At 40.5% G+C, this 26,842-nt stretch overlaps 1 protein-coding gene across 4 annotated transcripts; it reads right to left on the reverse strand.

Moving 5' to 3' along the window:
- Positions 1 to 4,807: 4,807 nt before the first annotated feature.
- LOC131243918 (conserved oligomeric Golgi complex subunit 8) lies at positions 4,808 to 26,842 on the reverse strand. Of its 4 annotated transcripts, none has more exons than XM_058243541.1 (12): positions 26,512 to 26,842; positions 26,253 to 26,405; positions 17,419 to 17,567; positions 16,514 to 16,591; positions 16,303 to 16,396; positions 16,037 to 16,111; positions 15,515 to 15,811; positions 10,873 to 10,940; positions 10,732 to 10,786; positions 10,378 to 10,516; positions 5,733 to 5,844; positions 4,808 to 5,101 (listed from the first exon to the last, which is right to left on the reverse strand). In XM_058243541.1, exons 1-12 carry the CDS (start codon positions 26,626 to 26,628, stop codon positions 4,906 to 4,908), a joined length of 1,533 nt encoding a protein of 510 aa, XP_058099524.1. In that variant the 5' UTR covers positions 26,629 to 26,842; the 3' UTR covers positions 4,808 to 4,905. The 4 variants fall into 4 exon arrangements, with proteins under 4 accessions (XP_058099524.1, XP_058099525.1, XP_058099523.1 ...); XM_058243542.1 differs by having other exon boundaries at positions 5,660 to 5,844; XM_058243540.1 differs by having other exon boundaries at positions 4,808 to 5,199; positions 5,660 to 5,844; positions 26,512 to 26,837.

A 26,842-nucleotide genomic window follows, 5' to 3' on the forward strand; every position in this document is an offset into this window, starting at 1 on the left:
AGTTTGCCCTGCTGTTTTTCTAGTTTGCCCTGCTCATAATGCAGTTTGCCCCGTTGTTTTTTTAGTTTGCCCCGCTCATATTTCAGTCTGCCCTACTGTTTTTCTAGTTTGTCCCGCTCATATTTCAGTTTGCCCAGTTGTTTTTCTAGTTTGCTCCGCTCATATTTCAGTTTGCCCCGTTGTTTTTCTAGTTTGCCCCGCTCATATTTCAGTTTGCCCCGCTGTTTTTCTAGTTTGCCCCACTCATAATGCAGTCCGTCCCGTTGTTTTTCTAGTTTGTCTCGCTCATAATTCAGTTTACCCAGCTGTTTTTCTAGTTTACCCCGCTCATATTTCAGTTTGCCCCGTTGTTTTTTAGTTTTTCCCGCTCATAATTTAGTTTGCCCCGCTGTTTTTCTAGTTTGCCCCGCTATTTTTCTAATTTGCCCCGCTCATATTTTAGTTTGCCCTGTTCAGGTGGTAGACTCTTAGGAATTCCAACACCGGATCAAGCGTTCGAGTATCTATAGGTGGTGAAATTCCACTAGTGTGAGTGTGTGGGGGTGTGTGTGCGTGTGTAAAAGAAAAAAAAATCATTCTAGTTTAGGAGATATGCTTGTTAAATACATAGACAAAGAAATGAATTAAAAGATAGAAAAATATTTTTATATACTTATGTATACATATTTACATAATTATGCATTAGAGAAAAATGTAAGGGAGAAAAAATTCTCCCTGTAAAAAATAATAATAATAATAAAATAAAAAATCTGCCATACTACTGGCAGTATGTGGTTTTTTTTTTTTGCTATGTTGCTTTTGTGGGTCCTTTCATGAGGTCTGTATTATATCCAAACCATCCATCTATTTGGCGAGCTCTTATTAAGGCTTGAGACGAAAAATAAGATAGATCTAACTATCAAGTGGACCACACTGTAAAAGGCAGTGGGGAATTGAACGTCAACCATTGAAACCCTCTTAGGGGTTACAGAAGCTTTGGATCATTATGAAATTTGTTTTTCCTCTTCATTCAGGTCTTTGTGACCCTATGAATGAACTTAGACGGGGAGGATTTCTCACAAACATCATAGTGGGCTCCACCTGAGTTTCTAATGGTTGAAGTTCATTCAACACTGTTTCCTGTGATGTGGTACACTTGAGATTTGGATATACCTCATTTTTGGTCTCATACCATAAAATGATTTGGAAAAATATATGGACGGCATGGATGAAAATAATACATCATGGTGGGGCCCACAGACCACCGAGGATCCGCCAACCCGTTTCCTTGAAAAGGAGGGGAATTTTCGTCCTGGAATTTGCCGTTCGTACGAGGAGGTCTAAGTGCGTATGTTAAGTTTGTATTGCCTAAAGAATATCCAATGGATAAAGGGTGGGGCCCACAGTCGTAAATTTCTCATGATCTGAACCTTCTGTCCCGTGGAATATGGACTAGGATCGCGTAGTGTAGAACACAGCACTGAGGTCGCTACCGTGTAGACGTGGCAAAGTTCTGTGGACCCAACATGTTGTATATGTTATATCCACACCGTCTATCCATTTTTCCATATAATTTTAGCTAATTATACAAAAAAAGAAAACCAGATCCAAAGTTTAAGTCGACCACACCACAGAAAGCAGTGAGGATTGAACATCTAGCATTGAAAGTTTCCTGAGGCCACATAAGTTTTGGATCAAGCTGATATTTGTGTTTTCACTTCTTACAGGTCTGTGTGACGTTATGAACAGGCTGGATGGCCCTAATAAGGTTTCAACGTTGAGTATCATTGTCTCCCCCGCTTTCCATGGCTTGGTTCACTTAAGCTTTTCATTCTATTGCGTGGTTCACTTAACCTTTGGATCTGATTCGTTTTTTGTATCTTTCTCTAAATTGATATGGAAAAACGGATGGACGGTGTGGATATGATACATACATCATGGCGGGCCATACTTTGCCACGCTAACACAGTACTGACCTTCCTACTGTGTTGTGCACTACGCAATCCAGCGTATGGCCTTTTCTTGTGGATCGTCGTTATATGTACAGTTAACGGTTCACTTGCAGGCCTTTGATCGAAGTTACAAGCTTCTGAATGTTTCAGATCAACGGTTTGGATTACTAGACTGTTGGCCCGATTTTGTGGAGGCTGTTGCATCAGATCAATATTTCGATTTCTGTATGATGCTTAGTTGCGAAGGAAGCGCCGGACTAGACTGTGGTAAACTACTTAAGTAGTTGTGTTCGGCCACATTTCGCGAGATACGCTTGTAGTCAATCGGAACCGTCCAACTTGTCTGACCCTGTTTTGTTTGGTAAGATTTTCTGACATATTTATAGATGAAGCGACAGCCTTTCATCCAAGCCACACGTGAAATAGTGGCATATCATTTGGGACCGTCCATCAACTTGTTTCTAGAGTGGATGGCAAATGTTTCAAATAAACACATATCAGATGAAATGATCAATCATCGGTGGTCTTCAAAGTGACCACATAAACCAAATTGGTTAGTGGTCCGCATTTAGAGTGAGAGAGTGAAGAAAGCAAGTAGAATTAGTTATGGTTTTTTACACATGGGACATTCATGATAGGACCCAGCGGATGGACGGTCTAGATCGATAAATGAGCCCACCACATTGCCGGACAGAGATGGCTTTACCATGTCGTGGTTCATCTCCCATTACAATGTGGTGGTGAACTATCACCGAGTTCTGCTGCTTGCAGGCAGGACGGACGGGTTTGTCTTGATTCGTGAGCTGCGTAGACGCGTGGATGAGTTATTTGGTACTCTATGAAACTTGATACTCAGGCGCTTGGAAATTATACTAGTCGCATATATTAACTCAAAGCAAGTCGAGTAAACCGTAAAATCCATTGTCTATAAGCCCCAGACCTAAAATCATATTGGTTGAACAATCTTGACCTCCGATCCTTGGGCACTTATTCGTTGAAATATGACCGTAGGATCAGTTTTCGACCGTCCAATAAATGTTCACTAATCCAATAATCAAATAATTAAGCATAATTTTTTGTTAATGATACATCTAATCTGAGACCGGTAATTTATAATTTAAAATAATTTTGTGTAACGAATGCAATATCTTTAGTAATTTCAAAGTGCATGCGCATCATCTATCACACTCTGCTAGAGCATCAGTCCTTCTCCCACGTGTTTGATCCGTTTGACTTCTCAGGCACGTGTTCCGACGAATGTATATAAAGGAGGAGCTGTTTGAGGGCAGCAATAAGGTGCGGCCCTTACCGCGGGGCCCACTTAAGTGTATGTATTCTATATCCACGCCGTACATTCGTTTTTCCATATTATTTTAACCATTGATCCAAAAAAATGAAGAAGAAGAATATCCAAATCTTAGGTGGACCATATTATAGAAAACAATGGTGACTGAACGCCCTACCAGCAAAAACCTCCTACGGCCCACTGTAAGGAGGATTTTCATTCATCAAGCTGTAAAGAGATGGGGCACCTCTCAGTTTTAATTGGTTAAATTTCCCATATCGATTGAGATACCAACCTGTTTGGCTGATAAATCTTAATTGGCTTGGACACAAGTATGGGTTTTAGGCTCATTAATGTAGTTATCAGACTCTGCTTGACCCCATGAGTCTCACAACATGGAATATTTCAGTATATTTTACTATAAAAATATTTCTTAGGAATTTTTATTATTCTTAAACACAATTTTTTTTTTTAGTTTAAATAGTTTTTTTAACATGATATTTGAGCACAGATGAGCCATATTCCAACAAGAATCAACAGAAAACCATGTTGAGCCATACCCAACATAGGTACTCCAAGGGATTGGAGGACCATGGTATCATTGCAAAAACCTCCAATGGCAAACATTGGCTGTAACACCCAATGCTCCATCTGTAAAAGGTTTTGGATTCTCTGTACAACACTTGCCTTTTAATTTCTTTTCTTTGAGGGGGCATTTGAATGCCAGAAAAGCTCACTTGAGACGGAGATGCCCATGTCCATGTCCATGGACTTCAATGCGTGCTGAGACATTGCGTTTCGATGCATGGATAGAAGGATCCATGGATGGTCAAATTCTATGTTTGGATGGCATCCTTTAGAAGTCCCTTTTTTAATCTTCCAACGAGTGTACTGCAGAAACATGTACTGCCATACAACATGCACCTGCGCAAGGTCCAGGCCCTATAATAATTTTATCCTAGAATGAGAACACGATCGCTCATTGAATCAGGTGTGGTAAATCCTGGTAACTGGGGGGTGGGGATCCATGTTGGGCAGTCCTGATCATCATAGCATTTACAATTCATCCATAATTCAATAAATCACAAATTTTATGTTTCACTTTATGCCATCCACAAGCAGATCACATCATCATTAGAGAGGGCAGATTCGACCTAAGCTGACGATAGAACTAAGTTTTCTCTGATGGTCTTGATTGAAAACTAATTCCTTGCCAGCTATTCCAAAATGTCCAAACATTACCACTCATCCAGACCTCACACTGCATGGATGGACCATGCCCCAAAAAATCCCACAAGTGAAGCCTAACCTTTCAATTTGCAGCCTGCAAATATAATTCGATTGAGAAGAGGCCCAAGATCAGTGCCAAGGTTCTTGCAATCTGGGTGATTTTTAGAACATGGTCCAATCCATAGTGGGGCCCAACCGAACAGTGATATGCAACGCTGGATCACTAAACAATTCGGCCTGCACGTAGAAACTGAGGAAGATATTTTATGTGGTTAACCTTTCTAACCTACGATTTTATAAAAATTTCCCAAACTGTGATGATTTCATTTTCAAACTCGGAAACATCGTTTTGGGTAGACTGTAAGAACAAATTTAAAATTTATTGGAATAGATTCCAGAAAACTTACTAACATCAGGTCTTCCTCAAAAGTTTTACAAAACAAAGGACAAGGACTTTTATTATACATCCCCTTGGGTCTCAGCCTGCACAGTTGCCTGACCATTGGCAACCACCATTTCGTCAACATCAGTGTGGGCCATCCTTTCATCATTGTTGTCAACGGCCAACTCACCACCATTTTCTGTAATATGCGTCCCTTCAGTATTATCAATTGTTGGTTTTGGAACTCCTCTTACTGGAGTGACTGCTAATAGCCTGCTAAGACCATCAAATATATTCTTCGATTCGGTAATCAACGCAGCCCCACCAGGATAACAACGTCCAAAGCAAGTCGCGCAATGAGGAAAAGCAACCTACAGGCAGCGTTATCAGTGATAATGACGATCTTTCTTACATAAACTAGTATAATAGATGGGTCTAGACGAAGGGGATAGCTCATCACCATTTTCAAAAGGCAGAAACTCAAACACCATACAAGTGGCATACATGCAAGCGAATCTGGACAATTTCAAATAAACCCATCATGTACAGAGCATAGCCCAAAAATGACACTGAATGAATGATTGTAACCATCCAATTGATGGCAATCAAATGAAAACATGTGAAGATGGTCAACAGTCCAGATTCAATGAGCGAATCAAATGTGAAGATGGTCCTATACTGCTATAAGCAGAATTTGGATGGTCCATATATATGTACATACGTGTCAAATGGAAGGTGGATGAGCCATGGATATTTTGAAAATGGTGGTAAACTATTGCTGTAGTCTAGGCCTAGGCATACGTACTGGCAAGGAAAATCATCCATCCTCACCTCAATGAATGCTCGACAGAGTGAGAGAAAAAGTGTAGACTCATTCTCTCGGAGCACCCTAGTCGAATTGTACCTCATCAGAGTCTCCGACACAGCTCGCAATCCCTTGACAACTTCTTGAGCCAGAATGTGCTTTAAGCTTACAGGTGCACAGGGCCGTAGTTCATTCATAGCCGCCGATACACCTGCATGGGAGAGAATAATGGGGAAGGAAACAGGCAAAAAATCAGGGCATGCCCAACTACAATACTCATCTTTACCATACAAAAAATATGCATAGCTCAGGATACATGTCCTTTCAGGGACAAACATAGTGCAATATGCTGCAGTTGAGTATACACTTAATGTTTCTTAAATCAACTACAGTACTGTGCAATGAACTTCCCAAAGTCATTTCTAGTGGATGCTTCATTTTGACAACTTGAAATCTGGGAGATGTTACATAAGAACACCCCATTCCACTGTGCGATCCGGATTATGGCCCATGTACGATCCAGATTGCTATATTTAGGACGTGTTTGGTAGCAGCTTCTCTTTCAAAATAGAAGCCATTCTAACTTTAAAATAGCTTCTATTTTGTAAGAGAAGCTGCCAGAACTAGAAGTAGCTTCCGGTGGTGTTACTGAATGCATCCTTAGGGACCCAAAATTATGTTTCTATATTCTTATTACTGATTAAGTTAATGCAAATTTACAATGTACAGATTTATTCTTTTATTTATTTAGTTATAATATCAGACTAAGCATGTGGGGTACACTACATAATGAATTTAGAAATGTATTGCATGTGGCCCACCACGTGAAAGAGGAATTTACATATGATTGTCTATTTCTTGTTCCTTTTCAAATGCCCCAAATCGGTTCTAGTGAGGCCTGAGAAGCTGAGGAGAGATTTCTTGTGGAAGGGTGCCACTGATAGTTGGAAGTTCCATCTTCTTAGTTGAGAAGAGGTGTGTAAACCGTTTGAGGGAGGGGTTGGCATCAAGCCTTTGGGTGTTGTGAGTACGACTCTTCTTAGGAAGTGGATTTGGAGATTGCCACAGAAGACTTTGGAGAAAGGTGGTGGCTGCTAAATATGGAACCCAACAGGGCGATTGGTCTGTGAAGGCTTCTTCCCTTCATAGAGCGTCACATATGTGGAAAGTTGTGGCGAGTATCGAGTATCTGGTGAGAAGGGGCATATCCTTTGTTCATGGCAATGGGTAGCGCATCCGCTTTTGGACGAATGCTTGGTGTGGTGACAATATGCTCCAAGATCTCTTCCTGTGTGTTACTCGCCTCACCCGGGACCACTAGTTTAAGTTAATCGGGGATTTGGTAGTTTGATGGGGACATCGGAGGACCTACTCGGGTGTACCAAAGACGGAGACGACCACCCACATCAGCGCAACTTTCTTTGTGGATGAGAGACGAGTTCTAGATGGGGCCTGCCGGGCCATTTTGAAGACCCCACATGCATTGGACGTGCATCGAGAAGACCCCACCTTGGGATGATGCATGCGAGATGCTTAGGAGATCATTTTAGTCATAGGATTTCTATTTTGTGTCGATCCCACCGTTGAATCTTGTCGATCATGCCATCGGGTCACCCGATCTTTTAGATCTTAGCCCCTTAGACTCTGATCTTACTTTTTTTATGTTTTTTGTTATTTTTAGAAGTTATTTAATGGTTGATATTGATAATAGATGTTTTAGTTTTCTTATTTTAGATGATAGTCCACTTCACTTAAGTGAGTGGCATAGTTGTAATTATGCTAAATTTTTTAATTCCAAATTTTTAATTATAAAAGCACAGGGTGGGTGGAGTTCCAACCCTAATAGAGATTTGAGAAGAAAAAAGAAAAAGAGAGAAGCTCTCTTGTGTGAAGGAATTTTTCTCCTTATTTTCTACCCTTCCAATTAAATTGTGGAAGGGTAGAAACTTGTTTAGTAGTGGATCCCCCAAGGTACATCCTTCTTCGTTCTCTTCTTCGAAAGATATTTTTCTTCTTACATCTTTCCTCTCTCGTCTTCCAAAGGTATTCTTCTTCTTCTCTCGTCTTCCTCTTTTCTCTTACATTACAACCTTCTAAACCTTAGATCTTTAATTTCCTATTTTTCTTAATTTCTAAAAACCCCAATTCCAAAATCTCCAATTCCCATGAACCCTAATTTTCCAAATTTCAGATTTTTCCCTTCCCAACTATAATCATAAAACCTACTAGCCATTCCCTTGAGTGTGGAACGTGCCTATGCTAAATTGAAAGTTCTATCTTTCCATCGAGCCTAGTTTTAATTGATTTATGTGATTTTTTAGCATGCGGGCATGTGATTTAGGTTAAATACGATTTTATTTCATATTGTTTACTCTTAATTACTTGGTGGATTAGCATCTTTTGTTAATTGAATTACTTTATAGACTCTTTCATAATCTCTACGTTGCATGCTATCATTAAATCACGTGTCCTGCATCATAGTTTGGACTCCCCCAGCTTGTAGGAACATATCTGAGGTTGAGATTGATGAGTTTGTGGAAATGCTTCAAACCTTAAAGGGGCCAATCCAGTGGTCCAATCTGGGGACTCAATGCTTTGGTCGCACAACGCTTCTGGGAAGTTCTCAGTTAAGTCACTTTATCGGCTGATTTTGGACATTCCTCGACATGTTGGTCCTTCTATTCCATTTCACCAATGGTTTTATGGTGCTCCTCCCCAAGTGACGGCTTTCGTTTGGCTTGTGGGTTGGAAGAGAGTTCTTACAATAGATAATCTACAAAGGAGAGCCCTCATCCTCCCCAGTATGTCTCATGTGTATGATTGATGAGGAGTCTATTGATCACTTGTTTATTCATTGTCCTTTCGCCTACAAGATTTGGAACCACTTCATCGTATTATTCTGTTCTGGATGGGTAATGCCTAAGTCGGTGGAGGACCTTCTTTGGGCTTGGCATGGAGTTGGGAGTGGCAAAGTGGGGAGAGTTACCTAGAGGTTGACTATCATGGTGGTTTTTTGGGCCATTTGGGGAGCGAGGAATACGTGTTGCTTTAGGAATGCCAACGCAAGTTTAGAGGAGACTATTAGTAAAATCATAGAGCTTGTTTCGATCTGAGTTGTTCGTATATGGGCCCTTGTTGGCGGTTTCTTTTAGTCTTTTTTGTCCTCTAGCTCTTATTCTTTTCTTGCTTTTTGCAAGCTTCTAATATAGTTGTTGTTACCTCTCAAAAAAAAAATTTGCAAAAAAGATGCATGCATGATAACTTTTCCTTTAATGGGGGCCTAAAAGCATATAACGCTGACTCATAGAAAATTTGGGGAAACATGTGGAAAATGATGGAATTTCTATATGATACTTTAACAAATGCTAAAATTACACATTTGCATATTTAGGAATAAAATAATAGCAAAAAAGATGCATACACAATAAGTTTCCCTGTAATGGGGGCCTAAAAGCATGTATCATTGACTCGGGAAAACATTGGAGAAACATGAGGAAAATGGTGGATCCATGCATGCATATACATACATACAAAACATATAAGAATGATCCATCCACCCAACCATCCATGCATGCATACATACATGCCCACGTACATATATCCAACCATCCATCCATCCATCCATGCATACATACATACAAACATACTCACATCCATCCATCCATCCGTGATCCAATACACACATGCATTTCATCAAACAACCATGCACCCATTAAAATAAAAAATTTAAATAAATAAATAAATAAGTAAACTGAAATGGAATTTTTTTTTATAAATAGAGTTTTTGCGATGTTCATACATTGGTAATATTATCAATAATATCGCCAATACATTGGGTGATACTTTGTGATATATCAGTTATATATCACCAATACCTGGAATTTCTGATACTACCAGTGTTATCAGTATTGTCGAGCCCACGATACTGATAATATTGGCGACATTGTCAATAATATCACCAATACTCAGAAAAATGGACACCACAATATTCAAATTTTGTGGGCAGCCATTTCAATAGACAGGTCTGTCTTAAGTGAATGCTGCATCCAAACCCTTGAGAGCTCCCAAGGACATGGACATCCATGATCCATGTCTTAAGTGGATCCTTCCATGCCACCAAATGAATATACTTCCTTTATTCTATAGAATATACTTCCACCCAATCAAAACTAAAATGAGTAGAGACCGTGCATGAAAAGACCTTCCATCAAAACAAAGAAAATACAAGCAAATGAAATAACAAAGGAGTAGGAGTGGTGATAAGTAGGGTTTGGTGCTGGGGTCAGCCCAACCTGAGCATTTACTAAACAGGCTAATAGTCCAAACGTGAGCCCAACGCATGAGCCAAAATTTAATGACCACAACAGACCCATGAGCGGATTCTTAAGCTCAAGCTCAGCATAGCGCTGGCCTAACCTACTTACAAAGAGATGGGCATGAAGCCATGACCTTTCGCACCCAACCACACATGCATACCACCAAACAAGCACGCACTTGTGAACAGTACTTACCTACATATATATATATATATATATAGACAGGTGGTGGGCCTTACCAATTTACCCAAATGGGCCATGCTTTCTGACATAAGCTCAACCCAAAACCCAATAAATTGAACCCAAGCCAATCTTTTAGGCGGATCAGGTTGGTAGGCCCTCAGGTCAATGTGGCCCATTGCTAGCCCTACCCAGAAACATTTGTAAAGCAACCCTAAACAAGAAAACATATTCAGTCACCAACTTACCATTAACAAACACAGCAATAGGTGGATGCTCCATCAAATAAGAAGGCGGGGTCACGTCATCCTGACTTTCATCAGTTGTACCGTTTGAAGTGAAGCCAACTGCTGGTAATGGAACCCAACGATGTGAATCCAAGACAAGCTGACAAATGGCAACAGTACATATACATCATCAATAGTTAACAATGAAGTGAACAAGTTTTCTCCCAAAATGGAGACTACGGAATGTGAGAAGTACTGAAATTTGCATGCAAAGTATTGTGGTCTCCAAAGAAATCTTAATGATAATGAACTGGCAACCAAGTTCATAAGCAGTGTCACAATCCAAAGCAAAACTAATGCCACTTGCCTGCATACCTGAAAATTCTCAACTGCTGTATTCATATTCTTAGAGAATAAGTTTAGTACTGCGCTGAGAAGTGAACAAATAAAGTTAGACGAAAAGTTGAATAGATCAGCGATATTTGCAGTTTACTTACAGAGAAAAGATATGCTTACTCTTCAAAAAGAGGTGGAAGCAAGCCTCTGAAGTCCAGTCCGACCCATCCAAGACCCATGGCACAATACTGAAAGCACCCAGAATAACTTATGGTAACTAGGCTATCATTGTAACAACACTAAAACCAACTCATAACAAACAGGATCAGGGTCATATGTATCAGTATGAACAGGCTACAACTGAGTTTATTGGCAAGATCTGATAGGTACAGCAAATGTTACTGAAAATTGCCCTTGTATGTGTACTAAAAAAGAAGGCAATAAGGCCACCAAGAATCCAATCTAATGCACACCATGGTTTTGGAATATGGTTAGGATACAGCTGTATTGGCGGCCTCCATTATGCAATATGGGGATAAACCAGTCGATTTGAGAGAGAGAGAGAGAGAGAGAGAGAGAGAGAGAGAGAGAGAGAGAGAGAGAGAGAGAGAGAGAGATATATATATATATATATATATATATATATATATATATATATATATATATGCCGATGCAGGTAGATACGACCATGAAGAGTCAATTTTAACTTTTTCGACCTTTTTTTCTGTAGTTTTTTCACCCCTTTCTTCATTTCAACCCTGGAGGAAGCTTAAAAACTAATTTTTTTTATACTAGATCTACGCCTATTTTATGGATCCAAACACAAGATTTGGGTGAGATTGGATGAAGAAGCGGAATGAACCATTTTGGGAAAATTATGAATTCTTTTCTTATTCCATATTTTTGTCATATTTGAATACAATGGCCCTAATCTATCGATCATGCTTGATTTATGTTCGATTAGGGCCTATTCAAGTCAAGCCGACAAACAACATTGTTATCAAAGAAGGGTTGATATACCATTGAACATGTTAAAAAAATGACAGATTGTCAATAGAGAAGGAAAAGGAAAAGAGAATGGCTATCTCGAAGCAGAAAGATAATGGAAAAGGAAAAGAGAAGCTGGAAGCAAATGTTGGGGAAGAACGGGGTGGTTGGCACATTGTATCGAGGAAGAACCTGGCATTTCGGGGATCAAGGCGAAGTAACACAACTCCATTGCCAGAATTCCCAACCCTTTTTCATGGAAAGTTTCCCAAATGAGTGGTTGCCCATCAACTTCGAAAGGGTTTTTCGAAGTGCTACGATTGTCATGGAGATTGTGATTCCAAGAGAGAGGAACTCTAATACCTTGCGAGGTTTAGCTTTCGTACGCGTGAGATCAGAGGATGACATTAGAGGACAAGGTTAAGAAGGCATTGCAACTTTTGAATGGAGAGAGTTTCAGGGGCATCAAGCTTAAGGTGCAGAGAGCATGGTACGGTCCAAAAAGGAAGAACAAAGAAGAAATTGGCAGAGATAAAAAAGGAACTTTAGCGGCAAAGAGGGTAGACAGTTTGGTGAATAGAGAGAAAGTCGGGCAAGGGTCTCAAAAATGGGGGAAATGTGTCCAATTAGGGAAAGGAAATCCTATAAGGAGGCAGTTTCAAAAATAGATGAAGGAGAAATCAAAAGCTCATAGGCTATGCGTAATCCGAGAGGAAGGTGGGTATGGAGGGAATCGACTACTGAAGGCCTAGTTGTGAGAATCCACAACAAAGTACTAGAGGACTTGCTCAAGACATTTGAGTTTTGCAATGTGGTACTCATTCCGTTTGGGGTGGCATAATCAATGGTGGTGGAATGGTTAACGGGCAAATGCATGGGACTGTATGAAGAAGATATTGGGGTCAAAAGTATTCATCTGAACACGATGCTCGTCTCGCTGGGAACTAAAGATCACACAAAAGCTATATTTTCAGCTTGCAAGATGAATTGAAAAGAATTGATGATAGATATTCAAAAATGGGAAACATGATCAGTTTTCGGTTGGGAAGAACACTGGTACTAGATTTGGAATATAGGACTCGAGTTATGGACCAATGACCTTCTCAAAGAGATAGGAGCTTGCATCGAGGTAATCACAGAGACAAATAAGTGAATGGACAACAACGAAGAACTGTGGTTTGCGCATTTAAAAATCAGAAAAAAGAAGTTAGTTCTGTTCCCAAATCACATAACTTTTAAGGGTTGACAACGCAAAAAATCGTTACTACAGTGTTTCAAGAGCCAACAGTTCAAGTTGTTGATGTTGGAGAAGAAGAAAGAGGATGGTCGATGGCGTCTCTGAACTTCGACGAAGGACTACCGATTCCGTGCTCCCACGTAAATCTAGATGTACCAAAGAAGAGTTGTCAAATGATGATTGGTTCTAATAAAGTTTTTTCAGCCAAAAGTCCCCAGATGATGACACGTGGAACTTCAATAGCTATAACAGTGACCATTGAGACACGTGTTGAGAGACTAATGGGAGATGTTGAAAAAGCAACTACGTTTCCTGCTCCTCTTGTGACACGCCAAACAATAGAGTTGGAAGCAATTAATGAGGAGATATTATCGGATACGTTAAGAGCTAGGTCGAATATCGATAACGTTACTCGCGCCTTTGAGTCAGAGTGTTCACATGCGGTGCAGGGCACTTTTCTTGTGTGTGAGGGCATCGATTTAAGGCTCGTCACGTGCGACGATTCCATTCCTTTAAAATTCGTTCGCAACTCTACTTGGGGGGGGGGGGGGGGTTTGAAGGAAACTGTCAGGAGAGCTCTATCACAAAAGAGGTAGGGTGTGTATAAGTCTCAGCTAAGTTTTTGCCACTGCTTTTGGAATCTCCGTGTGAAGAGGAATCACGAAGAAATGCCATAGAATCTGTGAATTCGGGGATTGACGAAGTACTTTGTTCAAAGAGTTGCGAAGGTAGAGATGGGGATGCGTCAAAATATATGATTGTGTCGCAACCTGAGAGGACGCGGTTGTTGGGGATTCTCGCGGATGTTGGAAGACTCCAATTGGTCCTAGTTGTGGCGGTGGAGAACTCTCCTTAGGTCTGGTGGATCCCTCACGTACGAATATCAGGTAACGAATGTGGCAGGGATCCCATCCTCTGAAGCAATAGGCTCTCAAAATGAGTCAGTTGTGGTTCCTTCAAATGTAGAAGGCTTTCGAAATCTTATAACCATGTCCCCTTTAACTATCGACAGTCATTCAGGAGCTATGATCATGTCGAATAGGAGGTTGGAGGAATAGTTTCGAGTTTCTAAGATTCCAAAGCTGCATAAACTACAAAGTAGCAGGATTTTGATGGCCCAAGGTATGAAAAGAATTAAAATGGAGACAATGGAGGTAGCTCGCCTAGTGGGGATCAGTTTTGGGGATAGGCCAGAGGATTATGTCGCCTGTTTCGAGTTTGTTGAAGCCAGAGGAAGACAATTAATTCCAAGACAGATTTAAACTTCTAACGGAGAAGCGGTGACTATGGTAGATAGTAACCCAATAGGAGGAAACAAAAGGGTACACAGTACCAACAGGGCCAGTTTGGGATCAGTTTAGTGGTCAATGAAGATTATGACTTGGAACGTCAAGGGAATGGGGTGTACTAAAAAATGTGGGTATATCAAAGATATTAGTAAAAGATATAAAATACAAATAGAAGCTTTTCAGGAGACTAAATTGAAGGAAATTGATCAAAAGGTAGTAAATTCATTATGGAGGGGTCAACATAAAGATTAGGTAGCTGCAGATGCGGCAGGTGGCATTTTAGTTATTTGGCATTCAACTATTTAGAGGGAGGACAGGTGGAAGGGAGATTATTCATTGCCAGTGGTGCTAGAAGACGTCAAATCCGGTTCTACATGGCTGTTTTCATCAGTCTATGGGTCATGTAAACCAAAATTTCGTGCTGACTTATGGGCAGAGTCGGATAGTTGTCGTAACGGATGGGATTTGCCATGGGTTTTGGGCAGCCATTTCAATGTTGTTGGATTCCTTCATGAGAAATCAAATGGGGGCCGAATATCCAGAAGTGTGAAAGATTTCTCAGAATGGATCACAAAAAATGAGTTAATGAACCTATCAATGGGAGGAATTAAATATACATGGTCGAATGGGCGAGCATCGCCAACCAAGTCTAGGTTGAACAAATTTCTTACATCTACGGAATAGGCGGATAAGTTTCCGATGATTTATCACTCTAGTTTGCCTAGACCGTTTTCCAATCATTGTCCAGTTCTGTTGGAGGTAGATGAGGAGAACTGGGGACCTAGGCCTTTCAAATTTAAGCTTGCATGTATCCTCTTTCAGGACTAGAATCCATCCTAGGAAGCTTCTGGGTAGAGTAGATGATGTGATTTTGCTCCAATTTTTATAGATAATGGATTCTCGTCCTGAAAGAGGATACATGAAATTACAAAGGATTTTAAAAAAAAAAGGGGGAGGGGGGATAATAGGCTAATCAGTAACATGATAAGAAAGATTAGAATCATAAGAGGGACAACCAACTAAGGATCCATAGATCTCAACCATCTGATGTTAGCTTTGAGTTCTTGGACAACCATAGCCAATGGAAAAGATAGACAAAGAATGATCAGAGAATTCAAGCAACATGAATTTCCTCAACCATAGAATAAAACATCACAAAAAAAAAAACCCCATAAAAATCAATTAGAAAAGAGAGAGAGAGAGAGAGAGAGAGAGAGAGAGAGAGAGAGAGAGAACGGCTAAAGAGTACTTCAAGGTGCATGGCAACATAAAAACCATGTAGACTAAAAAAACAAGGAGAACTACTCACCATGCACTGATCAAGGATATTTGAAAGTGATCCACCTTCAGTAATCTTGGGGAGCATGGTCTTAAGAATTTTCAGGTGAGAAGTAATTTGATGCATGGCCCAACTAAAAAGAAGGCCACCATCATAGTTCTCTTCACTTCCAGATGTATCATCGGCGAATATGGCTCTGTATTGATTAACAACATCAAAAAGATGCATCCTATGACAATTCACCATTCCTTTTAAGTACTCATAAACATTTCTCTGGTCCAAGTCATCAAGAATGCCTGCAAGCCACGCCTCTCTGCACCTCAAAAACTGTTTAAAACAAAGACATAAAAGAAGAAACATCAGAGTAGAAATTCAATCAAAAAAGTAAAAATTATATGCAACTCCCATCAACTAGCATCACAACTAGATACATGGACAACATAGCTATCCCAAAGAGGCAATGATAGATCAATTGATACCAATATTCCAATGCTAATAACCAAATAATAATAACAATACTGAAATGAGCACAAGATCATGTACAAATCATACCTGTAGACGCATTTCTGATTCACTGAATACTCCTATGCGCCTTAAGTACCCAATAATCCTTAGACACTCTGGCAACTGCACCCCATTGAGATAAATAAATAATACATGTAGGAAATTACATATATGATTATAAGATAAACAATTGGAAGATCAACACATGCTACTTTGAGTTAACTGATGGCAACAGCTGTATAAGCTCACAGCATCTATAACTAAAATGGAAGACTTTTCAATATTCATTTTCCACCATCTTTTTCTCGGCCAACCTGAATATTTGATCGAAGTTTCTGAAGAAGCTGAGAAAGCAAAGACTGGGTAGTCTGCCTGACTTCTGTTGCTAGAGATTGAATGACTGGCAACCTTTGCTCCAACAAAGCACAAGTTAGCTGCCAACTCAAGATTCATGTGAAAAAGAAAAGAAAAGAAAAGAACAAAAACACATTAGTTATCCCCAATGATAGAAAAGGTAAAACTCACTTTGGATGCATTGTAGACAGCTTGCAAACAAAAGCTTCTAAATCAAGGGCTTCATCATAATTTCCATTACGCACACATCTGCAAAAGAAGCAAGCAATAATGATTCCAAGTGATAATGCTAATTAAGACATTTGTGTTAAATCTTTAAATAAAAATTAAAAATTAAAAAAAATTAAAATTAAAATCAAGGACAAATTTGCCTTGTGTGTGTGTGTGTGTGTGTGTGTCTCAATGAGAACATGGCCAAGGATGATGCGACATAAGTAGACTCAACTGGCAACATATATTGGTTGCCAAAAGGCAATACCAGGCTCTTTGTTGCACAATCCTTCCATGTAAGTGCCACTAACAATTCAAATCTCACTTCCAGCTCAGGCACACACTCCTGCTTCTAGATGTTTATAGTTGCTAAAATTTTGAAACAGATGCTTCCCCGCTCCCGTACCCGAATTTGTTGCTGTTTCACTTCATGCTTTGTGCAACTATAGCCAGGCTACTTAGACAACACATGCAAAACTCATACGAAGTCACAGTGGAAGCAAGATATGCGTGCAAGAGCTAGGAGCCAACAAATGACTTTGCCCAAAAACCATTTATGCAAGATTGAGAAAAAGCGAGCCATAAGACAGAAACAAAGAACAAGAAGAATGCAAAATGACGAAATTCACAATAAACATCAGAAAAGATTAAGCATACCACAAAGAATTATATGATTGGCCGTCATTAATTTTTGTCTAGACTAAACACCAGAAATAGAAAATGAGCAGCATCAAGAATCTCTTAATTACAACACATACAGATTTCCAACGCACCAGCACCAAGGCCTTTTGGGAACTTGAACATATATAATCCATCCATCTATCCAAGATAGCAAATAAGAAATTTCTACTTCGAAAAACACATACGTGTCCATAAGTTGTGGAATTTCAAGCAAGTCAAGCACAATACTATGATTGGCTAGTAATGTCCGATTTGACTTCCGCTTCTCCAGAATCTGTTCTGCAGAGTCAATAAACTCAGTGCAACCATATGTGAGCTTTGGGATCTCAGTTATCTGCAGCAGATTGCATTAAAAGCATCAATATTTGAAAATAACAAAACCTAAGTTCATATAACACGTCTCCATATGCTGTACACAAATGTGATGTAATGGAACTCAAATTAAGAACTGACGATTGTGCACAAAAAATGACACTACAGAATATCTAAACAATCAGTGGGTTCCAGCATGGAATCACACACACACACACGCACACAGAGATTTTTAAAATAACAATAACAATAACACAATAGGGGGGGAGAGGCATAGATCACACACATAAGGATATGAAACTCTTCACAGAAAAACTTCCAGTCCATTAGTAAACCAGGTCATTTGATCTATTTGGTCAGTGTTCATTTGCTTTCATCCTAATGTGTTGGTGTTGTTGCAGACTTGCTTCCCGCTCAGGATACAGATAAATGACTAATTGGATAGTAAAGCTGGGTTTCGTATCGCCCAGCTGTGATAACCGATATATCGGTGATATCGCACGATGTTGAAAACACTAACCATCCTCAATATTTTCCTAAAAATATCCCAAGTTCCGTTTGTAGCCCAATCAGCATGATTCACTATTAATTTCATATAACTTATGTCTATAGGGCCCATTTGGATTGAGGGAAAAGAGAGAAGGGAAAAAAAAAACGAAGAAGAAGAAGAAGAAGAAGGAAAAATGAAACACTTTTCCCATGATGGGCTTTTCCCATGATGGGATGTTTCACTATGTTTGAATAGCAAAAAAACAAAAAATTTGAAAGATGACTTGATTAAATAAAAAGAAAGAGAAATACAAGAAAGGAAAAAGACATCTGCTGAGAAGGCAGACAACCCTAAGCAACAAGGAAGCTGAAATCATAGTCCTTTAGAGGAGGAACAATAGTAGCCCATTCCAGGATTAAACATTTCACCCTATCTGAGACTGAACCTGCCGAGTTTGAAGAATTCTCCAAACATCTCCTATTTCTTTCCATCCATACAGACCACCAGATAGCGAGGATAGACATTCTCCAAATTCGCTTCCTCTTCTTGTCCAAACTGGTACCATGACACACTGGGAGCAAGGAGTCCACCGACTCAGTAAACGACCAAGATAGACCAAACCGCACACGGAAATCTGCCCAGATTTTGGAGATGAAAGGGCGGTGAACCAGCAGGTGATCAACCGTTTCTTCGTTCTCCATACAAAATAAGCAGATGTTAGGGAGCTGCATACCCCTTTTTTTCAAATTGTCCACTAAAAGAATCCTTTTTTTTACCAACTAGCCATCCGAAGCAAGCTACCTTAGGGGGGAACCGAATATCTCCAAATGAATGGGAATGGAATCTCTGTTTCTGAACACGGCTAGAATTGCGCATAGAGAGATTTGACGGAAAATATACCTTGATTGTCTAGCCTCCATACCAGCGAATCAGCACTCTAGGAGTTGGGCGAAGATTGGTAGATGCAAAGCAGAAGGTGCGCATATTCGGGAATCTCCCAGTCTTGGAGGTTCCTCCTACAGGCCACATTCCACACTGTCTTACCGGAAGAGTCTGAAAAACAGTTGGCCACGGCGACAGATTTGTCGGGGGCTAACCTGAAGATGTTAGGGAATCGGTATTTGAGGGCCAAGTCCCCCACCCATATGTCTTCCCAAAATTTGATGTTAACACCATTACCAATACTGAAGCCGATGCCATTAAGAACTTTTTTCTTCATGCTTAAGATGCCCCTCCACAGGTGGGATGCCTTGTAAAGGGAGGAGCTTCTGGTCCACCAGCCACCCTCAGAAAGCCCGTATTTGCTCCTTACAATGATGTTCCAGAGCTTGTTGTTTTTGGTCCCCAACCTCCAAATCCATTTCCCTAATAGGGCGCGGTTCAAGTTCTTCATGTTTTTTATCCCAACACCACCCTCCTGAAGAGGTTTGTACACCTCTTTCCAATTTAGAAGATGGAATCTCTTCTTATCATCCTTGCCGCACCAGAGAAAGTTTCGTCTAAGTCTGTCTATCGAGGCTAAAAATAGTAGTGGCTTCCACATAACAATCATTACACTTTTCCATAGTCAACTTCCCTAGCACAAGATATGAGGTGAGCGATATTACAAAAGAAAAACAAGAAATACAACCCAAAGAAAACTCAAAAAGGGTTGTCAGCTGAAGTGGCCTTGACATAAACCGCCGAATCTTGCACAAGGCCTTTAACTTTCCTAATAGCCTCAAGGATTCACCACATTCATTCCTTAAACACCGCCCATTCCTAATCCCCCAAATGACCCAAAACATAGCCATGATAATCAACCTCCAATAAGCTTTTCCACGCTTCCCCACCCCTTCCCCATGCCAAGCCCAAAGAAGATCAACCACTTTCTTCAGCATCACCCGATCAGTTTGAAGCAAACCCAGGAAATGATCCCACATTTGAGTGGCGAAAGGATGATGAATGAAAAAGATGATCAATCTATTCCTCATTTCCCATACACATCAAACAAATGTTAGGGAGGATAAAGGACCTTCTCTGAAGATTGTCGACTGTAAGAATTCTCTTCCAATCCACAATCCAAACAAACGCCGCCATGTGGGGAGGCGCTCCATAGAACCAATGGTGGAACAAATTCCCCGGGCCGGCCGAGCTATGCGGCTCAACAATCAAGCTAAAGAACGATTTGACAAGAAATTTGCCCGATCGATGTCTCAACCACACCATCAAATCACAATCCTGAGCAATTGGTCTAACCTTCTCAAGCAATTGAAACAGTATCATGAACTCAAAGATCTCATCCTCTGTCATATTCCTACAAGGCTACAACACAGAGGAAACCAGAAACCACCACTGATTGAGAAGCAATTTGTTACTAGAACAAAACAATCGGGAGCTAGTGTAGCCAATCTTGGGAAGATTTGCAAGCTCTACCACCACACCAAACATCTACCCAGAAGCCAAAAGCGAATGCAACGCTCATTGCCGAGCGCGAAGGAGATTCCCCCCCGGAACTAAGTGTTCTATCAAAGCCACTACTTTCCAAACCCTCGAAGCCCTAAATAGGGACGAATGTTTCACGAACCAATTACTCTCCTAGGTGCCACATTTGGAGGCAACCAATTCCCTATAAAGCCTCCTCTCTTATGTACTGAATCTCCAAATCCACTTCCCAAGAAGAGCAGAATTCATATCACCCATGAGTTTGAGCCATGCTCCCCCATCCTTGATTGGTTTGTAGACCTCATTCCATCTAAGAAGATGAAACTTCCTTCCTTCGCTAACACCTTTCCATAGGAATTGTCTTCATAACTTTTCAAACTAATCCAACACCGATTTCGGGCATTTTAACATGGAAATAAAATAGACAGGCATACTAGAGAACGTCGCTTTGATGAGGGTCACTTTATCTCCCAAAGATAGGTAACAACATTTCTAAGTAGCCAATTTCCTTTCAATTCACTCTATGACCATGTACCAAAGATGCTTGGCTAGTTTCCCAACGCATAGATGCAATCCTAGGTACGTCGAAGGAAAGGAAGCAAATTCACATCTAAAGATACCTATGAAGTGGTTGAACTCGTCACCCTTCACATGAAAACCTAGCATTTAGGATTTTAGCCACGTTGATCTTCAACCTCAACATAGCTTCAAAACACAGAGTAATTTTTCAAAGATAGTCAATCGATTCCATCTTCGCCCCACAAAAAAAGCAACGTATCATTTACATACTAAAGATGACTAATATGAGTCCCAATGCCAGAAATCGAGAACCCACAAAAGAACCCGTTCTCCACCCCTTAATTGAGCATATCATACTAAGAGCCTCTCCAACAACAACAAATAGATAGGGGAAGGTTCCCCCTACCTGAAACCTTTCAGTGCTTTGAAATATCCTTTAGGCAAATTGTTGATCATAACGGAAAAAGACGCCAAGCACACACAAGACCTGATCCAAATCCTCCATTTCGGCCCGCATCCCAATCGATGAAGCATATATATAGTCTAAGAATTTTCAGTTCACCAGTCCGCTTCTTTCCTCTCTATGCATGGTGTCAATGCATTCATGAGCCACAGGAGCACTATCCAAAATCCATGTTCCTGCCACAAAAGCACCTTGGTATTCTGAAATAACCTTCGATAGCACCTCCCATAACCTAGAAGCAAGGATCTTTGCCAGAATTTTGAAGGGACCCCCAATAAGACTAACTAGCTTGAAGTCCTTTAGCTGCTCAACCTCATCTACTTTTGGAGTGAGGACTGTGACGGTTGCTCGAAGGTCAGTAGATAATTTGCCTCGTTCATGAAATTCCACCGAAAAATCCAAAACACCCTTTCTAAGAATATACCATAATTTATGATAGAATAAGATAGGGAAGCCATCAGGGCCCGGGGCCTTATCCCCACACATCGAACCTAAAGCATTCATCACTTCTTCCTCTAAAATTGGCTTTCCTAGTGACAATGCATCATCATGAGAAATCTTGTTGAAGTAGAGATTATCCAGTTTCGGTCTCACCAACTACTCACCCTCAGTGTTTTCAGTAGCGTTGTAGTGTAGCGTGTAGCGTACGCTACGTAGCGTAGCGTAGTGAAAACGCTACGTAGCATACGCATGTAGCGTAATTCCCTAGTAGCGTAAGCTACAGGGTATGTAGCGTAAGCTACGCTACATGTAGTGTAAGTTATGATGCATGTAGCGTAGTGTAGTGTGTAGCGTGCATAGCGTAAGCTACCTGAAATCTCATTTTTTCAAGTGTTTTTTCTATGTTAGTTAAACACCTATTTTTAAATGGTGATGACTTATACCTATTGACACATGGCACTACATTAAACTAATCTGGACCATCCAAATTGTGGTCAATATCGTAGATAAAGCACTTAGATCAATATGGACCATCCAAATTGTGGTCTATATCATGATATTGTGATGTTTCAATAAATAAAAAAGAAGTCATATTTAGAGATGTCTAAAGGCAAAGAGAGAGGGATTTTGCATGGAAATAAGTGGTTGATGATCCAAATTCATAGTCAAGAACTCATAGAAATTATGCATTTTGTAAATCTTATCATATAAGGATTGTGTAGCTTACGCAGCTACGTTACACGCTATAAAGGGCCAAACGCCACGCTATTTAAAACACTGCTCACCTTATAGAAGGTCTTCATAAAACGAGACAATAGAATCGCAAATCTGACACTTATCTAAAGTAGAGGTCCCATCAACAACCAAACTAGAAATTTTGTTATTGTAGCAACAAGCGCTATCAATGTTATGGAAGAAACGGGTATTCTTATATCCTTCCTTGAGCCACAACGCTCTAGACCTTTAATGCCATTTGGTTTCTTCTTCCATAGCCCAGATGGCATATCTAATAGAGAGTTTGGACCTCTTCATTCTTCCTTCTTCCGAAAGACCACCGCCTTCTTCCAATAGGTCAAGCTCATAGATTTCTTCTGCCATCTTATCAAACTCTCTCCCTAGCCCCTAAGACATCTTGTTTCCATATTCTTAGCCTTTCTTTCAACATCTTGAGCTTCCTTCTAATCCAAAAGCCAGCATAACCGTCAAATAAAAATGATAACAACCAATCAGCAATCAATTGCTCAATACCATCCACCTCTAGCTAGGAAATTTCAAATCTGAAGAGTCTAGGGCCCCAATTAATGCAGGGGCATTTTCACACCAGGCTCGAGTGGGGTTGCCTGTGGGATGCAGGGGCACACTCAAGGTGGGCAGCCCGTGTGAGGCGGGTGGCTCATGCGGGCCCCACCCGTGTGAGGCAGAACCCATGTGAAGTTGGGGCCCACGAGGGGGGTTTGGCCGAGGTCCTAACTCATGCGATGTGGGGCCTGGGCTATGAGATAAAGGGATTAATTCGTCATGCTCTATTAGTTCGAGCTTTTGGAGCAAGTGGTTAATTGTCCTGCATCACCAATTCTCTTCAATAGCCTCGAGAGCAATAGGTTGATGATCAAACGCCACCCATGAGAAACTTCGTTGATTTACCAATGGGTATTTGTCAATCCAGCTCAAGGAGACCAAAAATTTGTCCAGGCATGACAGTATCACCTTTTCTTAGCCATTGGATCAAGTGAAATTGGCCCCCCACAATAGGGAGATCCACCAGATCATGACTGCCCACCCAATCAGAAAACCTCGCCATACTTTGTAGATACTCTTCCCCCCTTTGGACTTCTCGTATGAAAAGCGAACCACATTGAAGTCCCCACCCACACACCAGGGAACATCCATGCAAAGGCCGTACACAACCGTGAATACCCACTAAAAGCCAAAACAGATATAACCCAACAAAACAGAAACAAAAAAGGAGCCAACAAAAGAGTTAATCTTTCTCCATATGTCAGACCTCCAAGCCATCAGAATTCCCCCAGCAGTCCCCACAGCATCAAGAGAAACCCAATCTACATTTTTTAACCCTGCAAATAGAACTAAATAGTAAACATACTTGTATTGAAGCTTAGTCTCTTGCAAAGCAATAATATTTGCTTTCATCTTTTTTATCATTCTTCTGACCTGAGCCCTCTTAACCTTGCAATCTAACCCCCAAACATTCCAAGATATGATCAACATTGGTCACCAGATTTGCTTGATCTTGTCTACTTGCTTCCACTTGGATTAGATGCAGAATCATAATTGATGGAGAATTCTAAACTCATCATCTCTCACCATCCCTTAGGAGATTTCTTAGTCTTTGAAATTTGGAGGTCTTGTTGATGTTGAGCAACTCTGGACTGCCTGAAATGAAAGAATGCGCAGACATCTCCATCTCTTGCTCCATACAACATACCTACCAATCCTCCAACTCTTTCCAACACATCATTGCCACAAAGGAATTGTTCTCTACTTATGGACTCCTTAACGGCAAGAATCTCTGTGATTATACCTTCCACTGTAGACTCTGTGACGAAATTCGTGGCTGAATTGTCTTTGGTTTTCTCTATGCAAAGATCCCCAAATTTGGAATCCATGGTTCAATAGTGCCATGGAATCCTTGGGAATCCATCACTGAATAATCATTACACGTTTCTTTTCCTTTCTTTTGTTTTCTCCCAACCTAGACATGTCTCCTAAAGTCCAGAGACCGGTAGATCTGGATTTTATTTCCTGGGATAGGGTCTCCATATGCATGGATCGTACTATGGTACTCCGGTTTTTCGAAGGATTTGATAATCATAGCATCCCATATGAATGGAATGCTAATTGTTTAGTTGCAGCATGAACTCTCCCTACATCCAGACAACAACTATGAATAAAAGAACAGTTCAATTGGAGCATAATAACCAAACCTTGCATGGTTTAGAAAAAACAGAATTAGATCATGTGATAAAAAAATTAAATTACAAAAAAAAAAAGGAGCATGTGATAAAATTAGATCATGTCAAATAAGTGAACCAAAATGAGATCATGTAATAAAATTATAAAAGGTAACAAAAATTAAAAGAGCACCCTAAAATTCAAATGATTATGATTAGATGCAAAAGCTAAACAAAGATGAAATCATGAAAGTTCCAAACATGCAAGCTGATCAGAAATTCCAATCTAAATTTGAGTTTTGCTAAGCCCACGTGGTGCATGTATAGACCTACACATCTCTACATGCAACCACGTGTGCCAATTTGTCAAACATTCAGGATCAAGCTTTCCATCGGGGTGGGCCACACTGTTTAAGTCATCTATCCTCAATTTCAGGCTGTTTCATTCAGGTGCACCACCATGTAAAGAAACAAATGGATGGCTAAAAAAATTTGTTCCATCCATCAGTTTCTGCTGTACATTGTGGCACAATCAAGAAGCACAACAGTGTAGCCCAACTGATGGAAAGCACGGAACTCACAAGCTGCTTGCTAGATAGGAATTCTTTACAGGGGACTTATGCATGAGCATGACCCAAAACACTGCTAGGATATAACGCAATGCTTCGTTATAAGTATCTATGACCTAATAAATGATGTCTCTATCCAAAAAGAGATGACATTTTTTGTTAGACTCAGAAATGGAGTAGGTAGGGTCACCTTTCGCTAATCTGAGCAGTTCAATGTGGTGGGCCCCATAATTTGTATGGGCCATGCCGAATACCTCCCCTGACAGATGATCCCAGCTGTCAGATAGGTGATTTGAAAATGGACGGGTAGAATCAGTGGTCCGCCTTTAATGAGAAAGAGGCGAACCCAATTAGATTATTTGCAAAACACAATGGATGAGATTCTAGGGTATCTCCAATACATGAAGGGGCGCCTACCATACACACAGTTTGGATCACTACAAAGGTAGGCCAACATATATTTCTGCAGTTGAAATTTTTGCTTGGTCAACCATTGAATAATGTCCTCCTTTAGGTTGTGTTTTGTTGCACAAAATATCATGAATTTTGCACCAAATTAGAATGATTAATCATGGAGTTTCATGATATTTGCTTAACCAACAGCTTGAAGAATAGAAGCCAAAAAATACAAAAACGAACTAACTACAATCCAAAATAGAATGTGCAATCGATATGTCCACATTACAACAACTAGCTGCCCATTCTATTGCATCCCTCTCGATTTTCCACAGAGATTCTTCCTAAGGCCCCTGAGAGTTTCGATCCCCCAATATTCCAAAGTACAGCTAGCAAGGATAATTGCCATAGAATCCGACTATACTTGGGGAGCTGCACAGCATGCCACCCAAACGCACCCTCAAAAATAGACAAGTAAGAAAAATAGAGGTACCAGAGATTCCAGATGCTTATCGACAGCAGAAACCTCCTCGCGTATGGAGAGCAAGGCATCGGCTGCGGCTATGAACACTCCGTAATTTCCTACAGCCACCTCCTGCATTTGCCGCCTAATGCGCTCTGCATCCACACGAAGAAGCTCTGGTTCCTGCAAACACGCATATGAAACATGGTCGACAGGAATATTTTACTGAAGGAGAAGACATGAAAGCAAAATTGCTGGGAGGAGCTCTAAGAAAGCTGGAGGGAAAGACCTTGTGGAGGCGATCGAGAGTGAAGGAGAGGAGCTCGGAGACATAAGGTTGTTGCGAGGCATTGGCCAGGTGGAGGAGTCCGGCGACCATCGTATCTTCGGAGGTCTCAAATTCCATTGAGGATTCCTTCTTGATTAGATCAGCTAAGAGATGCAATGAGCAGAGAAAAACACAGATATTTTTCCAGGCAACGTGTATCCGCAGAGGATCATATCAGATCTGAATTGCAATTGCTGAATAAGCCCGGATCCATTACAAATACAAAGGGTTATTTTCGTCTTTCTACAGAAAATATGCCTGTATAAACCGGCTCTACCTTTGAGACCCTGGC

The sequence above is a fragment of the Magnolia sinica genome, chromosome 4, assembly GCF_029962835.1.
Source record: "Magnolia sinica isolate HGM2019 chromosome 4, MsV1, whole genome shotgun sequence".
NCBI classification, from domain to species: domain Eukaryota; kingdom Viridiplantae; phylum Streptophyta; class Magnoliopsida; order Magnoliales; family Magnoliaceae; genus Magnolia; species Magnolia sinica.

What these genes read in the sequence shown, in the direction of transcription:
- LOC131243918 (XM_058243540.1), bottom strand. Translation starts at nt 26,628, where the DNA reads ATGGAATTTGAGACCTCCGAAGATACGATGGTCGCCGGACTCCTCCAC. An exon ending in ATTCCACAACTTATGGACAC is followed by an intron (nt 16,592 to 17,418) that starts GTATGTGTTTTT and finishes CTTCTTTTGCAG; the next exon opens with ATGTGTGCGTAATGGAAATT. An exon ending in CTGTCTACAATGCATCCAAA is followed by an intron (nt 16,397 to 16,513) that starts GTGAGTTTTACC and finishes GTTGGAGCAAAG; the next exon opens with GTTGCCAGTCATTCAATCTC.